The sequence below is a fragment of the Poecilia formosa genome, unplaced genomic scaffold (assembly GCF_000485575.1).
Source record: "Poecilia formosa unplaced genomic scaffold, Poecilia_formosa-5.1.2 Scaffold73, whole genome shotgun sequence".
In the NCBI taxonomy this organism is placed as follows: Eukaryota; Metazoa; Chordata; class Actinopteri; order Cyprinodontiformes; family Poeciliidae; genus Poecilia; species Poecilia formosa.
Genome location: NW_006800012.1, coordinates 1,513,871 through 1,528,702, shown reverse-complemented (window position 1 = coordinate 1,528,702; position 14,832 = coordinate 1,513,871). Strand labels below are relative to the sequence as shown.

General features: G+C 40.6%; 1 protein-coding gene across 9 annotated transcripts in view; it reads right to left on the bottom strand.

Moving 5' to 3' along the window:
- Positions 1–779: 779 nt before the first annotated feature.
- nrxn2b (neurexin 2b) overlaps positions 780–14,832 on the bottom strand; it is a 703,630-nt gene continuing 689,577 nt past the window's right edge. For 8 of the 9 annotated variants that reach the window (XM_016673326.1, XM_016673331.1, XM_016673328.1 and 5 more), the window contains one exon: positions 780–3,685. In XM_016673326.1, coding sequence (XP_016528812.1) covers positions 2,802–3,685 — 884 coding nt within the window. In that variant the 3' untranslated portion in view covers positions 780–2,801. The remainder of the gene's footprint in view (positions 3,686–14,832) is intronic. The other variant, XM_016673332.1, reaches the window with a different exon arrangement.

Here is a 14,832-nt window from a genome sequence, read left to right as displayed (position 1 = left end):
CTGATGCCTAAATCTATGTAACTTTTTCTTTAGAGCGTGATTGTTGTCAAATGCTAAGCGTTTCAAGTCAATGGTAAATAACTGCAAACCAGTTTGAATTAGGGATTTCCTGACAGTGATCACACTTCTATAAGTATAGGAATTCACTAGTGGTGATATACAACCTGATACCTCAGTAAAATCAATAAATTCAATGTTGCGTATAAGACAACTCCCATCCCTCTAACCCCTTTCTCCCCGAGAGCTGCTGGTATTTTATTACAACCAGTTTCTGTTGGTCAGCATAAATATTCTGCTGCAATACAAACTCTTTCAAGTAAAATGTATAACCCTTGGATAAAATAAAGTTTTGCTCCTGCTGTTTTAATGGCGCATACTTTGCTGTAGCTCCATGCTAACATTAGCATGTTTTCTCTTTTTTTTTATATGACTCATTGACAATTTGGCTCAATGCCTCTCTAGTGACTTGTTCTGGGCAGAAACTGACTTCATAACTTTAGAACCTTGGGAGTTTCTTATGACTATTTTTTTCCTCAATGCCACACCAAGACCTCTCTGTTGGTATCCAAGAGCAGGTCATATGACACGAAGAGATAAGTTCCTTCAGCTCACTGGGAACAGTAAAAAAGAGTCAGATTTGAACCCAAATTACACTTTGGGACTGTGATGAAACTTAGTCAGGACCCCAAGCATATACCAGGCTCAGACTAGGACACCCCCAGGCTAAACCTAGCAGAAATTAGGGTTAGAAGACAGTATAAAGAACACATGACACAGAGTAAGAAGTATATAACCAAGTGTATTCCCTCTGTTAATGTACACATATTTAGAGTCATCTCACTGGAACACTTTACAATAACATTTAGAAAGAACAGGTAGATACTGGGAGGAGTATGTTTGTTTGAAATGGAGGAGGAGGAGAAAAACCAGACGAACATGACAAGGAAAAATCGAAGGAACCTGGCAAGTGAAAAAAGAAAAAGATTGACAGATGGACAATCTGCTGTAGAAGGAATAAATGCAGGACACAAAAAGGAAAGGAAACAAAAGATGAACGATGACAAAAACAGAATAAAAGAGGATCTTATTTTCCCATGGAAATCGGGAATGCTATGTTATAACCCAAATCACATTTGCTCAGTTACCAAAAGAAAATACATAGAAATTTCAGTATCCCAGGTCTTTTTTTTTTCCTCAAACAGGAATGATAGTAGGGAAAACACATGTCTGTCTCAGTAATGGGATGAGTGTCAAATATTTAGACATTTCACAAACTTGTTTCAGGAATTTTCTTTTCATGGTTCAGTTTACTTTTTTTTATAGAGTTGAAAATTGGAATACTAAAGTTCAGTTGTACATCTTCTGGGGACTAGCCATTCTTGTGGATACTCCTCCCATAAAGTTAGTTTTGCCCTTTGGCTGCCATCAGTCCAGTCAGGCAAGAGAAGGACAAAAAGTGGTCTCTTTATTCTGCTGTAATAGATCTCCCCCACATTGGAACTCCCGCAAAAATGTAATTGGAATTACTCTAAAACGTCTGTCATTTATTCCGAAATGAGGAGGGAGGAAATAAAAGATAGCAGCTGAATCTTGCCATAGGGTGTTTCATCAGCCACACTGTTCATGAGAGGGATAGGGTTGTCAAGATTAGGGAGTTGGGTGTTGTCAAAAAAATCCTGAAGTCCATCTTCCTTGTGCTCTGTCAGCAAACTTACTTATAGACTTGCTCACGCTTTAGGTCCATAAGTTTCTGCATCGTCTATACATATATTTATAGTTATATAGAACAGAGTTCATCTGGTTTGCTGGAGTTTTTTTCTGTGATTAGTAACTGTAAGAACATGACAGTTTCTTTGTTGGCCCACTCGGGGGCGCCGTGGCGTCCCGAAACACACAACATATATCTGCTGGAACAAAGATGGGCCAAGTGGGTTTGGCCACGAGTTTTTGGCGGCTAAACGTACAAGTTAGCATCCGTTAGGTTGGAGCTCGATGGTATCTCACATAGTTGCTACGTTTAACGGTATGATCGTCAGTCATCGTGATTTTTTTTCCCCGTTTTTTTTTTTTTTTGAAACTCCACAGAAAGGAAAACTGTTTATCTCTTTTTCGTAAATGAATACTACATGCTTGAAACATGGCAGAGTTCGCATTGCATCGGCTGCTAGGCACCGTAGACAAGGAGAGAAACAGAGAGCGCTAGCCAATGAGCGAAAGAGAGAGAGACCCGTTCAGACGCAAGAGACTACAGGTGTTTCTTAACTCCCAGATGTATTACGACTTAAATATTTCTGTAAAATGGCGGTAAATTTTGTTCCAGGAATGCTAGCACAATGCTAATGTGTGTTCTGTTTTGGTGTTTGCAAATGACTTTTCAAGTTTTACCCACTCAAAATGAATTATAGGCCAATACTTTTGATGGTGCATGTTTACAGTACTTAAGACTTTAAAATGCTAAACCAAGGAATCACTGATTTATCAGCATTGTCTCTGGTTGTTGGCACTGTGCCTATGAAGATTTAAAAGTGGGTTTGTCAGATTTCGCCATAATCAACACCAGAGTTAACATTTTAACGAATACAAGAAGGCGTGGCAAGGACAATGACGCCTCTGTGTTGTTTTTGCTGCTCCTTTTTTGCCGTAGTTTGAATTTACAATACTGAATTTTAACCAAATCAGCCGGTGTGTGATTGCCGTTACCACAAAGCTGCTTTCTCTCCCTTTGTCTTTTTCCGTCTCCCATCTCTTTCCTTCTCTAAGTGCGCCTGCTGTCTGTCTTTGCGTGTGACGGCGGCGCTTCCTCACACATAGTACTCCTTGTCTTTGTTCTTCTTGTTCTTGGTGACTGTCTTGGCAGTGGCGGGCTGTTTCTCCTTCACCAGAGCGCCATTGCTCTGCGTGGCCGAGTTGCTGATGTAGTTGCGGCTCTGGTCCACCTGATAGGAGCCCTCGTCTCGGTTGCGGTACTTGTACATGGCGTAGAGCAGGATAAGGATGCAGAGCGCCGCCGCCGCTACAATGCCCACCACCATCCCCGTGGTGCTGCTGGACTGCTGCACCTCCACAGCGCCGGGGAGGCCTCTCTCAGGAGACGTGGGATCTGGAGTGGGAACATGGGGGAAATTTGGGGGGTAGGTTATTCCTGGGATTCTGCGGTGGCCCGGGTCTGACGAGGGGTGGGCCGGCGGCAGCAGCACTTGATCCCGGGTGTTCATTTTGCCGGCGGGGATATTGTTGCTACTGCTGCTGCCGCCAGCGGCCGGTTTGACGCGGGGGCCTAGCTGGTCGGGGTTGGCAGTGGGGGTGGAGGAAAGCGGTGGGCGATGGGAGTTTGGGTTGCGAGAGAAGTGGCGGTCTTGGGGGTTCTGGACCCCGCCCTCGACTGCCGGGGGAGGAGGGAGGACAGTTCTATCAGTGACCAGTGGGGAGTTTTTATAATAGTCCTCGTCATCCGTCTCTGTCATCTCCCCCGAACCCGAAACCTCTATGGTCTCCTCGCAGTCCTCCTGGTCCAAGGGGCAGGGGGGGCGGCCATTGGGCATGGGGACGGACTCTTTGGTGGTTTCAAGCAGGGTGAGGAAAGGGCGATAGGTGGTGGGGGGCGGGGGAATTACTGGGTAGCGGGTGGCAATAGAGGGGGGGTCTAGGGAGTCCACCGTTATAATGGGCAACACTAATTCACCTCCTAGGACAAGAAAGAGAAAACGAAGAAACAGAGTGTTAGAGACCACCTTATAGAGCCCGCCTTCAGTTCAAATCAAACAGAACAGTTCAAATGAAAATAGGAAAGCCAACATTAATCTCTACATCTTAACATGAAGTTAGTTATGTCTGTCTATTCTTTTCTATTTAAGAAGACTGTACTGACTACATCTGAGCTGCAGTGTGTTGTACAAAATACAAGAAAGTACTCTATCCTGATCTGCCTCTCTAGTCTGGACAGACCTATGTGTTACTAACAAAATATATCAGTAAGCTACAAACAACACTGACAAATTTAACATTTATTGCACTACAAATCCTGTTGTAAACTGCTAACTTTCTAGTCTTACCTACGCTAGCACTCAGGTGTTTCTGCTGTGAGTGGTTAAGTAAGATAGCAAACCACGAGGTTCAGGTCACTTACATCAACAAATTGGCCGCATGATTTTTGCATGAAAAAAAAAATTACAAAAAGAAAGCTGTGTAAGATTGTTCTCGGATAGTAATAAACAACCATCCCCCTTTACCTCTTTTACTACTTTCTAGTGTTAAAATGAATTACAATGCAAAGGCATACGTTCTTGAATTACTCACTGACCTCTACCTTTTCTTGTCCCAAATGTTACTTTATGAGAATGCTTTCCCTGTTTCTCCCACCCTCTCTTGGCACGGTGGTTTCTATGGCTCATTTGTCAAAACAAGGCACTGCAGAAGTCTTACTTTTAAGGCTTAACTTTCAAAGCTCACTACAATTAAGTATGTTTCAGGGAGTTAAACATCTAGTGCCTTGCTGAAATATTTATCGACTTTGATCTTTTTCACATTTTTTTACATTGCGACATCAAACTTTAGTTTTGTTGGGATTTAACACAAAGTTGTGTATAATTCTGAAGTGCAAGAAAAGTGAAACATGTTTTTGATTTTATTTTCAAAATAAAATGTTTCTTCTGGATTTATATTCAGCCCTACTGAGTGAATAAAAGTTTCAAAGTTAGGTTTGGACTTTGGTTGGGGATACAAATATACTTTGATGTAAACCACTTCATAGTGGCTCTGGTTTTATGTTAAGGGTCATTGTCTTCCTGGAAGCTGACCCTCTGCCTTCAGCCCCTTCTCCACTAGAATGACTTTAATCGGTTCTTCACCACTCAGCCTCCATCTAGATTAGACTCTATTTGCATATACTGTGCGGTTCTTCCCTGATTTTTGGTTCTGTTCAGATCTATCCTGACAAAACCAGACCTAGTGTAAACAAGGTCTGGCCTATTGATTCATCCTCGAACAAACAACAACTCAACCGTGTGCAGTGAGACTGTAGTAGTTGTCAAGAAGGCGAAGTGCAAATCGACAATAACATTATAAAACGTTGAGGTCCAAACCTTTCTATAGATTGTGATGAAAGTACACTTACAGCATCAACTGGACAACAACAAACAAATACATTGAGAGATTTTGGAGAAACTGGTTGCCTAAGGGTACACGTGCAAAATGACATCATCAGAGTCTTAACCACACCCACATAGTGAAGAACACCCAACCTGGCAGCTTTAGCCAGTCAATGTCTCAATCTAGTGAGACTTGACAACATAAAAGGGGCTTTAGTGTCAAGTCTTTTGCTACCTCTAAAAGTATTACCCTAAATTAGCTGAATTTATTTTCCCATTCACTTTGTCCAGCTTCTTATGAGATAATTAAACCTTGGGATATTGTTTTACAACCTAACCTTGAACTCATGTTTTCAGTTTCCATTCTGTCAGATTTGCATTTCTTCCACTGATGCCTATTGGTGCATATTCCACACATACCAATGTACCTGCAGAAGGCTCTGTGTTGCCATCTATTTCCACATGAAATCACTTTTTTGTGTATATTCTATTGTCAGATTAATCAAAAACACAAATAATTTATTACTTTAGCTTGGTCTTTATGATTCTATTTGTTTACCAGTAACTCACAACAGTCTTTTGATGGCTTCACAGACGGTTGTATTTACACCGAGGTAATTGGGTACACTTGATTTCATTCAGAGGTAAAACAGTAAAGGGTCTGAATACAATTGCCCCTTGTTTTTTTTAATTACACAAAGTGTTAAGCAATGCATTCTTTTCCTTCACCTTTGTAATGAATCCCAACGTTGTGTTGGCGTATATAGAATTCCAATAAAATACTTTGAAGTTTGTTATTGTAATGTGCAAAAATGTGAAAAAAGTTCAAAAGGCATAAAATCTTTTCCAAAAGAAGTGTCTTTTTTTTTTTAACAAACTCTTCAAGCCCTACTCCCACTAAAACCATTCCTCTAAAACCGCCACCAGAAAAAGCTCTTAATGAGCCAAAGTTTGTTTAGCTCCTTCTATTAATCTGTCATATGCCCACAGTGAAATAAGGACCAGAGAAAGATTAGAGGGCGCAAAATGAAAAAGGACAAACACCAGGTCAATCCTTCAGTGACACAATAACTGTTTACACATATTGGGAAGCATAAGAGCACAAAGCAGTAAAATGAAAACAGTTTTTTTTCTTTTTTTTTTGGTCAGAGTGGCAAATATGTAAGGGTCAAAGAGCACGAAACAGTCATAAAACATGGCAGACGGGAATAAATTACATCACATCTTTGGGGAGAGAAAAAAAGGGAAGGTAAGAGCAAAACATGACCAAAGATAATGCCAACATCAACAGCATAAAATCATGGCTCAGGCTCTTTGTTTGATTGATGGGGTGAGTGAGTGGAACTCCGTGGGTGAGGCTTTGGAAAGGGCAGTTCAGGGTTGAAACGGGCGTGAGTAAAAAGGAAAAGGGGTTCTGGGATTGTAGGAGTTCCTCTATGGCCCTTAGGTTAACTCATCAACATACAGACACCCCAACCCCATAAACCTTTTAGTCACATTTCAGCAAATAATTTCAAAGAACCAATGCATTTGAGTTACCATGACTACCAAACCTTGTACCTTTCCTTTTCGGAAAAAAAAACAGACATGAAGAAAAACACGAGAGCTGCGAAGGAAAAAGGACTTTGTAAATCTAGAACTTTCTGACTTATTCTCTCGCTGCCATTGCTCTAAAGTTTAGTTTGCAAGGCAATGCTACGGTTATCTCCCTCCACTCTGTCTCTGTGTCTGAGGGATGTGCTTGCGCCGTGACGACCGGAGGACAGCAGAGTGTGGTGGCACGTTTAAGGAACAAGAGGATTTTGGAGGACTTCCTAAACGGGTAGAATTTTTTTTTCCTTGTCTAACTAACAAAGAAAGCCATGTGTGAGGAGAAACCAGCTCAGCTATCTTTACGCTGCCATCTGTGGCAGATGTGCTGCAAGTGCAACTTGCTACAGCTGCTTTGGGCCCAGCCCCATTATAAGCAGTTACTTCCACTCTCTCCGTGTCCTACTTCCACTGTGAGAGTGGCTGACATTGCAGGTGGACGACCTTGTGAGGCTTTAGCAGCACTGTAATCCTCTGGCTGTACGTGTGGATGTTGTTTCTCAGCTTATTCCTGGCTGATGTGCAAACCCAAAAGAACACAGCATGCAGTCATTATTTAGCAACTTATGAATTGTTGATCCTGCACATGATTGTTGGAAGTGAGAGATTGTTCTGTCAAACTCGTCCCACCGCTCTGCTGTGCTTTCAGTCGGCGGTGCAGCCTCGGGGCCTTATGGCGTCAGCCTATGTAGACTGACAGGCCTGGGATACTTGGAAAAATAATGAATCTCACCCCTCATACACAAAGTGGGCCAGGCAGTTATCAAGTCTATCATCTTTTCATTTCCTGCTGTTTGCCTTGAGCCTGATGACACAGTATTTTAATCCAGTCAACAATGTCTACTGGCTGTACACCTTTTGGGTCCCCTGAATGCACCTCTGATTCTCCTGCTAACCCTCACAGGAAGGGGAGAGTTGACCTGAGGTTGATGTGTTGTGCATGTGCTCCCAATGAAAGCTGCCAAGAACCAGGGTAACTGTTTCGTAGTGACTCCAAATGTGAAATCTGAGCAGATCAATCAAAAATATCAATAATATTGATATCAAGATCAATATCAGATCAATACTAGCTACTAAGACTGATACTTCTGTTTCAGATTCCCTCTTGAAATATGTTATTTTATATTTGTGTTGTAGTTTCTCAACTCTTTTGTAAAAAAAACAGTTTGCTTAGAATTGCTCTCAAAAGATAGCTTTTTTTGCACTTAGATTTGTTATTTTTTCTATTGCCTCTGTTTATCATGTTAATGTTATTAAAATATTTTCAAAACACTTATAAACTTGATCTAAATTCTGTCCTGGGCTTTAAAAATCAATCAAAGAATAAAAACAAACATCTAAAAGTCAGAAGTTTGATGGTATATTATTTTTAGGCCACTACTGTATCAGTATTAATATCGGTATCGGCCCTGTATTTACTTGGTATCGGATCGATACCAAAATATACAGTATCGCAGCCTCCGGTGATTTTCTCAGGTTTAAAACAAATTATAATAAAAAAAGTATTAAAAGAAAAACACACAAATGCCTATAGGTCCAAAATTTGATATGTCATACTTCAATAAGTATTATATCAGTATTGATATCAGTGATTCTGACCTTTAATTTACTTGGAATTGGATTAATATCAAAATATGAAGTATCACACACCTCTAGTGAGAACACAGTTTTATTATATGTGTATATATGAGATGTAAACAGAGTTTTCCTGAAGGCATTTCTGATTTAAACAGCATTGAAAATACAGCTCATGTCTCCAGTGACTGCTTGTTTCTGTCATTTACGCCCAAAAGTGAGAGAGTATCAGATATTCTGTCTGATTTATTGAGCTCGACTCCACTGATTTAAGCTGCTGAGGCGGTGGGTTCACGTTTAGGCCACATGATGAAACTTTTTTTTTCATCTCTACTCTCATGCCACACCGCTTGCATGAGAGATGGCAGCGTGACTCACCTGCCATCTTTATTTACACAAAATGAGACCAGCCTAGATGGACTCTGATGCATTAATGTCACTTGCTTTAAAACATTCGTGCTGCCGATAACGCCGCACTGCTCACACGCGTTTGAAATATTTAGATCAAAAGGAAAAAAAAAGAGCTGTTTGGAGGCTGAGTAATCTGTAACTCGGCTTTGATTAGACCGCAGATGGAATATCCAGCAGCACGTCCGAGCCCAATACGTCGCTCGCTGCGGAATGATACCACAATAGGAGCAATTACGACCAAACCGCCTGTGCAACGTAAGGGTTCCATAAGCTGTCTGCAAATGGTGCATTTGCTGCTGTTGCTCTCAGAAAAACGGGATTTATTTTGAAAAAAAAAAAAAGAAAAGAAAAAACCCAGCAACATCAACAGCAACAAAAAAAATAATGCCCCTGACTTTATATAGTGTTTTGCAGGGTGTTACATATTTGCGGGAATGAAACTCACCCGTCAGCCCCTATAGCGTTTGAGCTGCTGGATTTCCTCTATAAACCTGGGTGGATTTGATTTCACAGTGAGAAACATGTCAGACCTGCAGAGAGGATCTCAGCCTGATTTGAAGACATCATCATTTACCATTTCTCTACTATCCCGTCTTTATCTCTGCTCTATTTTTCAGTCTTATAACAAAAAAATTCTGTCTCCTTTTAGCTGATTTTCCCCTCCCATCAAACTCGTTTTTTTTTTTTTTTTAAATTGAGAAACTGCAACGCTAATTCACCGTTGAAAAATTAAAGAGATTCCAAACTAATTAAAAGAGAAATGACTAAAATTAGGAGCTCTGGACAGTCTGCGTTCTCTGTTCTCAGAGAAAAATGCAAACACATTCCCTGATAATCTGAAGTGTGAGTGAGAAGACTTCCTGCTGGGAAAGCAGCAACGCAAGGAGGAAAAAAACAAAAGCAATTCTCCCTCTACAGATGTGGATTTGGATTTAATTATAGCTTAAATGAGTTCTGAGATCGCTTGCTGCACGTTTTTATTTAAACATAGACAATACACACATATACGTGGCTGAATACAGATCAGTCAAGAGTTTTGTTTTCAGTAATTACAGCTTGGGCTTCATCTTAAAATGGAAGTTATTTTTCATCAAACTAGACAGAAAATGTTTTGTTTTGCAACAAAACATTGCATCTATGTATAATTTCATAGCTGGAATATGAGCTATGAGCTCATATACTGACGGGAGGTCAGTATTCTACATACATACACTGCATTATATATTCATATTGGGCTTTTACTGTTGCTTTTTTCTATCAGGAGGGTAGAATCAGGGTTGAAAACAAGAACCGTGTGGAAAAATTTATTGTAAATTTATCAAATACACACAGCGTAACAACTACACATGCTAATTCAAATATACATATTAGGCTAAGAACCCTTGAGCCAGCTGCAGAGAAACCAAATGTTTTAGCCCTAAAGTGCTTCTGGTATAATTCTGATTGGATGTCGAAGCATTTTTCTCAGCAGCAATCATGGTGTTAATTGGTTTGGTTCTCAGCTTTGATCATAGATTTTCAATACAAATGAGAATTGTTAGCTTGATTTTTCCATTCCAAATCCAACTTGGACCGGTGTCATGTTGGTATGTTAAGTTTTAACCATATAATTGGGACATTGAAGAATTTGGAGGTCTAAATTGTGCGATACACTATAATTTCTGGAAACACAACTTTCGACTTTTGGTACCAGGGCTGCACTGATTGCAGTTTTCCTACTGATCACTGATCTTTGAAAAGCTTGACCTGCAGATTCCAATTTTGACTGTTTGTTCTTTTTGTTTTTTTTTGGTCTGAAAAGTTGCTAAATATGACAACAAAGTTGCTAAGTTGGTAACAGTGAGGTGACTATTATTGACTGCGGGTCTGTCAGTCAGCTCTGTCTCACTGCAAAAAGAGGACAGAGGTTGATTTTCAGGACTTTGTGGCAGGAGATACAGATCAGTTTCTTATGCATGTATTGACCCATCACTGATCTCCCAAAATTAAGGCAATCTGTCCTTTGGTTTGAATGCCTTGCGTATAGTTTGTAATTTTTGGTAAATAACTCAATTTTTGTCTGACCTGAACATAAAAGTGATTTCCAGGAGGGGTTTGGATTGTCCGTGAAGGAAGATGAACACTTCAGTTTAGATCTCAAAAACATCTCAGAACTGATTTCAGAATGCTAAAGCTAGCTAACATCAAACTTCCGGAGGAGTCTTAACCTCAGTCGCACTGAAAATTTATAGATTATGTTTGTTAAAAGCCCAGTTGGGCAAAGAAACCTAGTTTGTCCAAGCTGCATCTGACTGTAATTACCTGAAAGCTCTACAGCTGAATCAAATAATGAGATAAAAGAGAAATCCTACAAAAGAAAACATCTTTTTAATAAGAAGGTTATTATGGTCAATAAAACGTTGAGATGCTTTCAGAAGGTTAACCAACTCTTTCAAATTATTAGAAAACCAAGAAATTCCTGGAACCATTTGGAAATTCTACCTGAACTGAGATTAAAAAAAAGGTTGTTATGGTGATTTTAGGATGGAAGAAAAGAATCATTCAACATTTCACAATGAAAAAGATATAGAATTATTACTGACAGATTGTTTACCAGTCAGTTATCATTGTTTTGTAATTGGATTATCTTTTTTCCCCCAGCAATTATAGTTGCAGAATATCAAATGTATCTGTTTGTTTTACTGTGCAAATATCTGCTTAAAACATAATGAAAAGGGAAAACGTCTAAGGATCTGAAATTTGGGCTGTGTATTCGGTTAATAATTGTTCATGGTGATTTCACATTAATCATTTAAGTTCTATTTCTCCTGGCTAAATTGTGCGATTGAAACATCAGGTGAAGGAGGAGGAGAACCATTTCTGAAACCTGCTATTCAGAGATCATCGCTGGTGTACACCGCCAAACATCCAAACTTTGAAACCCATTTATTAAACCTGGGGCTGTTTCCTTGCCAAGGGAGCTCAAAGAAGCTTCACACTGACAAATAACTGACACCCAAACTCATTGAGTGGGATCACACTGGACTGGAGGGCCTGGAGCTCCGGGGTCAGCCCTCATTTATCACCCTATCTCGTACACTCACTCGTTGACCTAAAAAGAGCATTTGCGGGTTGTCTCTATGGTATGTCATCTGATGAATTATTGAGGAGCTCCCCCAAAGCTCTGATCTTGTCAGAGTAAAACTGATATAGCGTCTGCAACGTTCTAGGACTGATAAGTAGCTTGAGGTTGGCGAGAGAAAGGCAAAGTGAGGTCATATGGAGGTAGAGCAAACTCATCAAGTGAAATATGGAGATGGGATGGAAGCTGTAATGAACAGAACTTGTTGTTGGACGAATAGGCTTTTTCAAAATGTGTACTGCAGTAAATGACACTTTATTAGTTTTGGGGGAAAAAAATTGTTCTGTGTCCGTATTCACTTTGTCATTTTCTGCCTTGAATCCAGCTCTGTAACAGAATCCTTCTCATTTCTGGGTCTGTTTGCTCCCTCTGACTTAGGCTCATTACCACCAAGGGCAGATTCAAACCAGCGCTCTAATTGGGTGATGTAATTAAGCCTCGCTTACAGTCAAAGTTTAATTAGCCTAGTGGGAAAGCAGGATTTGTTCATGGGAATTCCACTCTACTTGCGTTCCCAATTTTGCATCCTGTTCCCGTTCACTCTCCCTCCCTGTGGTATCTGCGTTTCTCTCCCCTCTCATTTCTCCGTTCTCCTTTGAGTGCGACACAACGTGATAAGCATCTCAACAAAACTCCCTTCCATTCATCGTCGCCTCATCACTGTTTGTTTGATACATTTCCCATCTACTCTTCACTTGACAGCAGCAAGAAGACAGTGGCATTCATTCATTCTCATGAGCAAAGACAACTTTTAGACCTTAAGACATTCTCTAGCATGGGCATCAAAGGGTCTCCTGGTTTGGATTGTGGGTCTCTGGTCCCACAATCCATTCAAAATATTCTATCTTGGTTATACTTCTGCAGCTAAACATGTCGCCACAGGGGTTCCCTTAGGCGAACAGACGCAAGGAGAAAAATCATGCTGTACCTAACCTAACACACTGCTCAGCACCCGGTGAAGTCTGTGGTGATCTCTGACCTTGATGACGGCAATGCCCTCCCATCTAATGTCCCTGCATGTGCAGTAAAACCTCTCAGATGGTCACAGTACGATGACGCGTTTGGTCTTTAACTAGCCCAAAAGAGCACAAGTTGGTTAGCTACCCAGATCAAACTCAAGACAATGCTGTCGAGCTACAAAGTGCTTACTGGAAAGTCTGACTTCTACATTAATGTTCTCCAAAAGGCTAATTGCTAGGACTCAGTCACTCTGGTGATCAAGAGGTCGTAAACTAGCTGTGCCTGCACCGTGCTCAAGGCAATCCTCAGAAATGTCCCCAGTAGAAGTTAATTGATACAGTATTTTAAATACCATATGGATATTTAAGTGATGAACAAACACAAAGTAGAACATAATTATAAAGTTGAAGGAAAACGAGACATACTTTGTAAGTTATTTTGGTTTCTAACAAATGTATCTGTATTTGTATCTACATATCAAATTTGTCTACTACATTTACTCTCAATAAAATACTGTAAAGTTTGTGGACATAACATGACTAAATGTAAATAAAACAAACAAAAATGATGGGGAATGAATATGTTTGCTAGGTGCTGAACTTTACTGCTGCAGCTGCAGGTAAACCCATCTGTAAAGTGCGTAGAGCTTTGCGGAAGCAGAAAGTAGTCGTATTGATCCCTATGAATTCCCAGCCCTCATATCAGGCACAGCTTAACAGAAACTCCACAGCTGCGCTTAACATTTTTCTGTCCTTCCTAAAGGCAGCTCAATAATTTCCAGCTCCTTCTCACATGTAATTGAAAACACTGGGAATTGGTCCTATCTCTGACAGACTGGAAGCCTGTATTTGTGGAGATGAGGGGCGGAGGGGGGAACTTGCGCTGCGGACAATGTTGATTCTTCTCTCCTTGTCCACAGCTTTCAGAGAGGCTTATCCAACCTGGCTGGCTTGCCACTCTGGAGCCATTTCAGCATCTGGGAGGCGCGATACGGAGCATGTGTGCATACGCGCGAGCAAGCGTGTTTATTTCTCAGGAGAGTCGGCTGCAGAGAGAAAACTTTACACCCACAGAGTGAGAGAGGCAAGTGTCTGTCTGGAGAGGTGAACATGTCTGCCACTATCTCTGCGTGCGCGTTGGTGTGCACGTTGGTGTGTGTGTGCGTGTGTGTGTGTATGCGTGTTTGTGTTTGTGGGTGGGCAAAGAGAGTTGCATTTCCCCACAGGAGATTAAGGCTGGGCATAGAATCCACTGAAATACTCTCATTTCTGCTTTCGATAAGAGTGGAACCGTGGCTCTATTTCGGTCCCAACCACCTACAGAGAAAACCGCAGGAGAGTGCTGCTCTCCAGTTCCTGAACACAGCTTCAGATCAGTTTCTCTTCACACAAGCATACTGATAGGCTCTGTAATCTCTTGCTATTTACAGGCGCAACACAGCCATAATCCTTATTCCCAGTTTATTCTGGAGAAGCGCAGCGGCGTTAAGAAGCAAACACGGCAATTCTGCCATCTTTTCTATTTTCCAACTTTTTCAAATAGAAAATGTTCCCTGAAATGAGGTCTATTGCTTTTTCCTAGATAGATTTGTTTACATATGAAAAGAAGTGGTGTGCTTTTCATGTAAATGGTGAAATTGGACGGCTTTGTAACTTCATAAGAGAAGATTTAAGGGATGCTTTTCAAGGGAGAGCCATTTTGTTTCCAGTCAGAGGTTAGATTGTAAATCTCAGTCATCTTGAGCCAGTGGAGTCAACTCTACATGCTGTGGTTTGTAGTCAGAGAAGTATTGTTCAGTTCAAACGTTCCGTTTTTATTTCACTTCAAATCAACGGTTTGAAGTGAAATTCTGAGATTACCAGTGACAGTAGAAAACAGATCACATGACTGTGATTTTGTTAAGAAATGAAATAAAAATTCTTGTTAAAAGGCGATATCAAGGTGGACTGCAGAAATGAAAAACAACTCAAGCATGAAATAATTCTCAGTAATGTGACAATATCTGCTATCGTAGTCTTTTAAGTATCTACAGTTTCACAATAAACGTCTTTTAAGTTGGTCATTTTGTCAGTAAAGCTGTTTATGTTG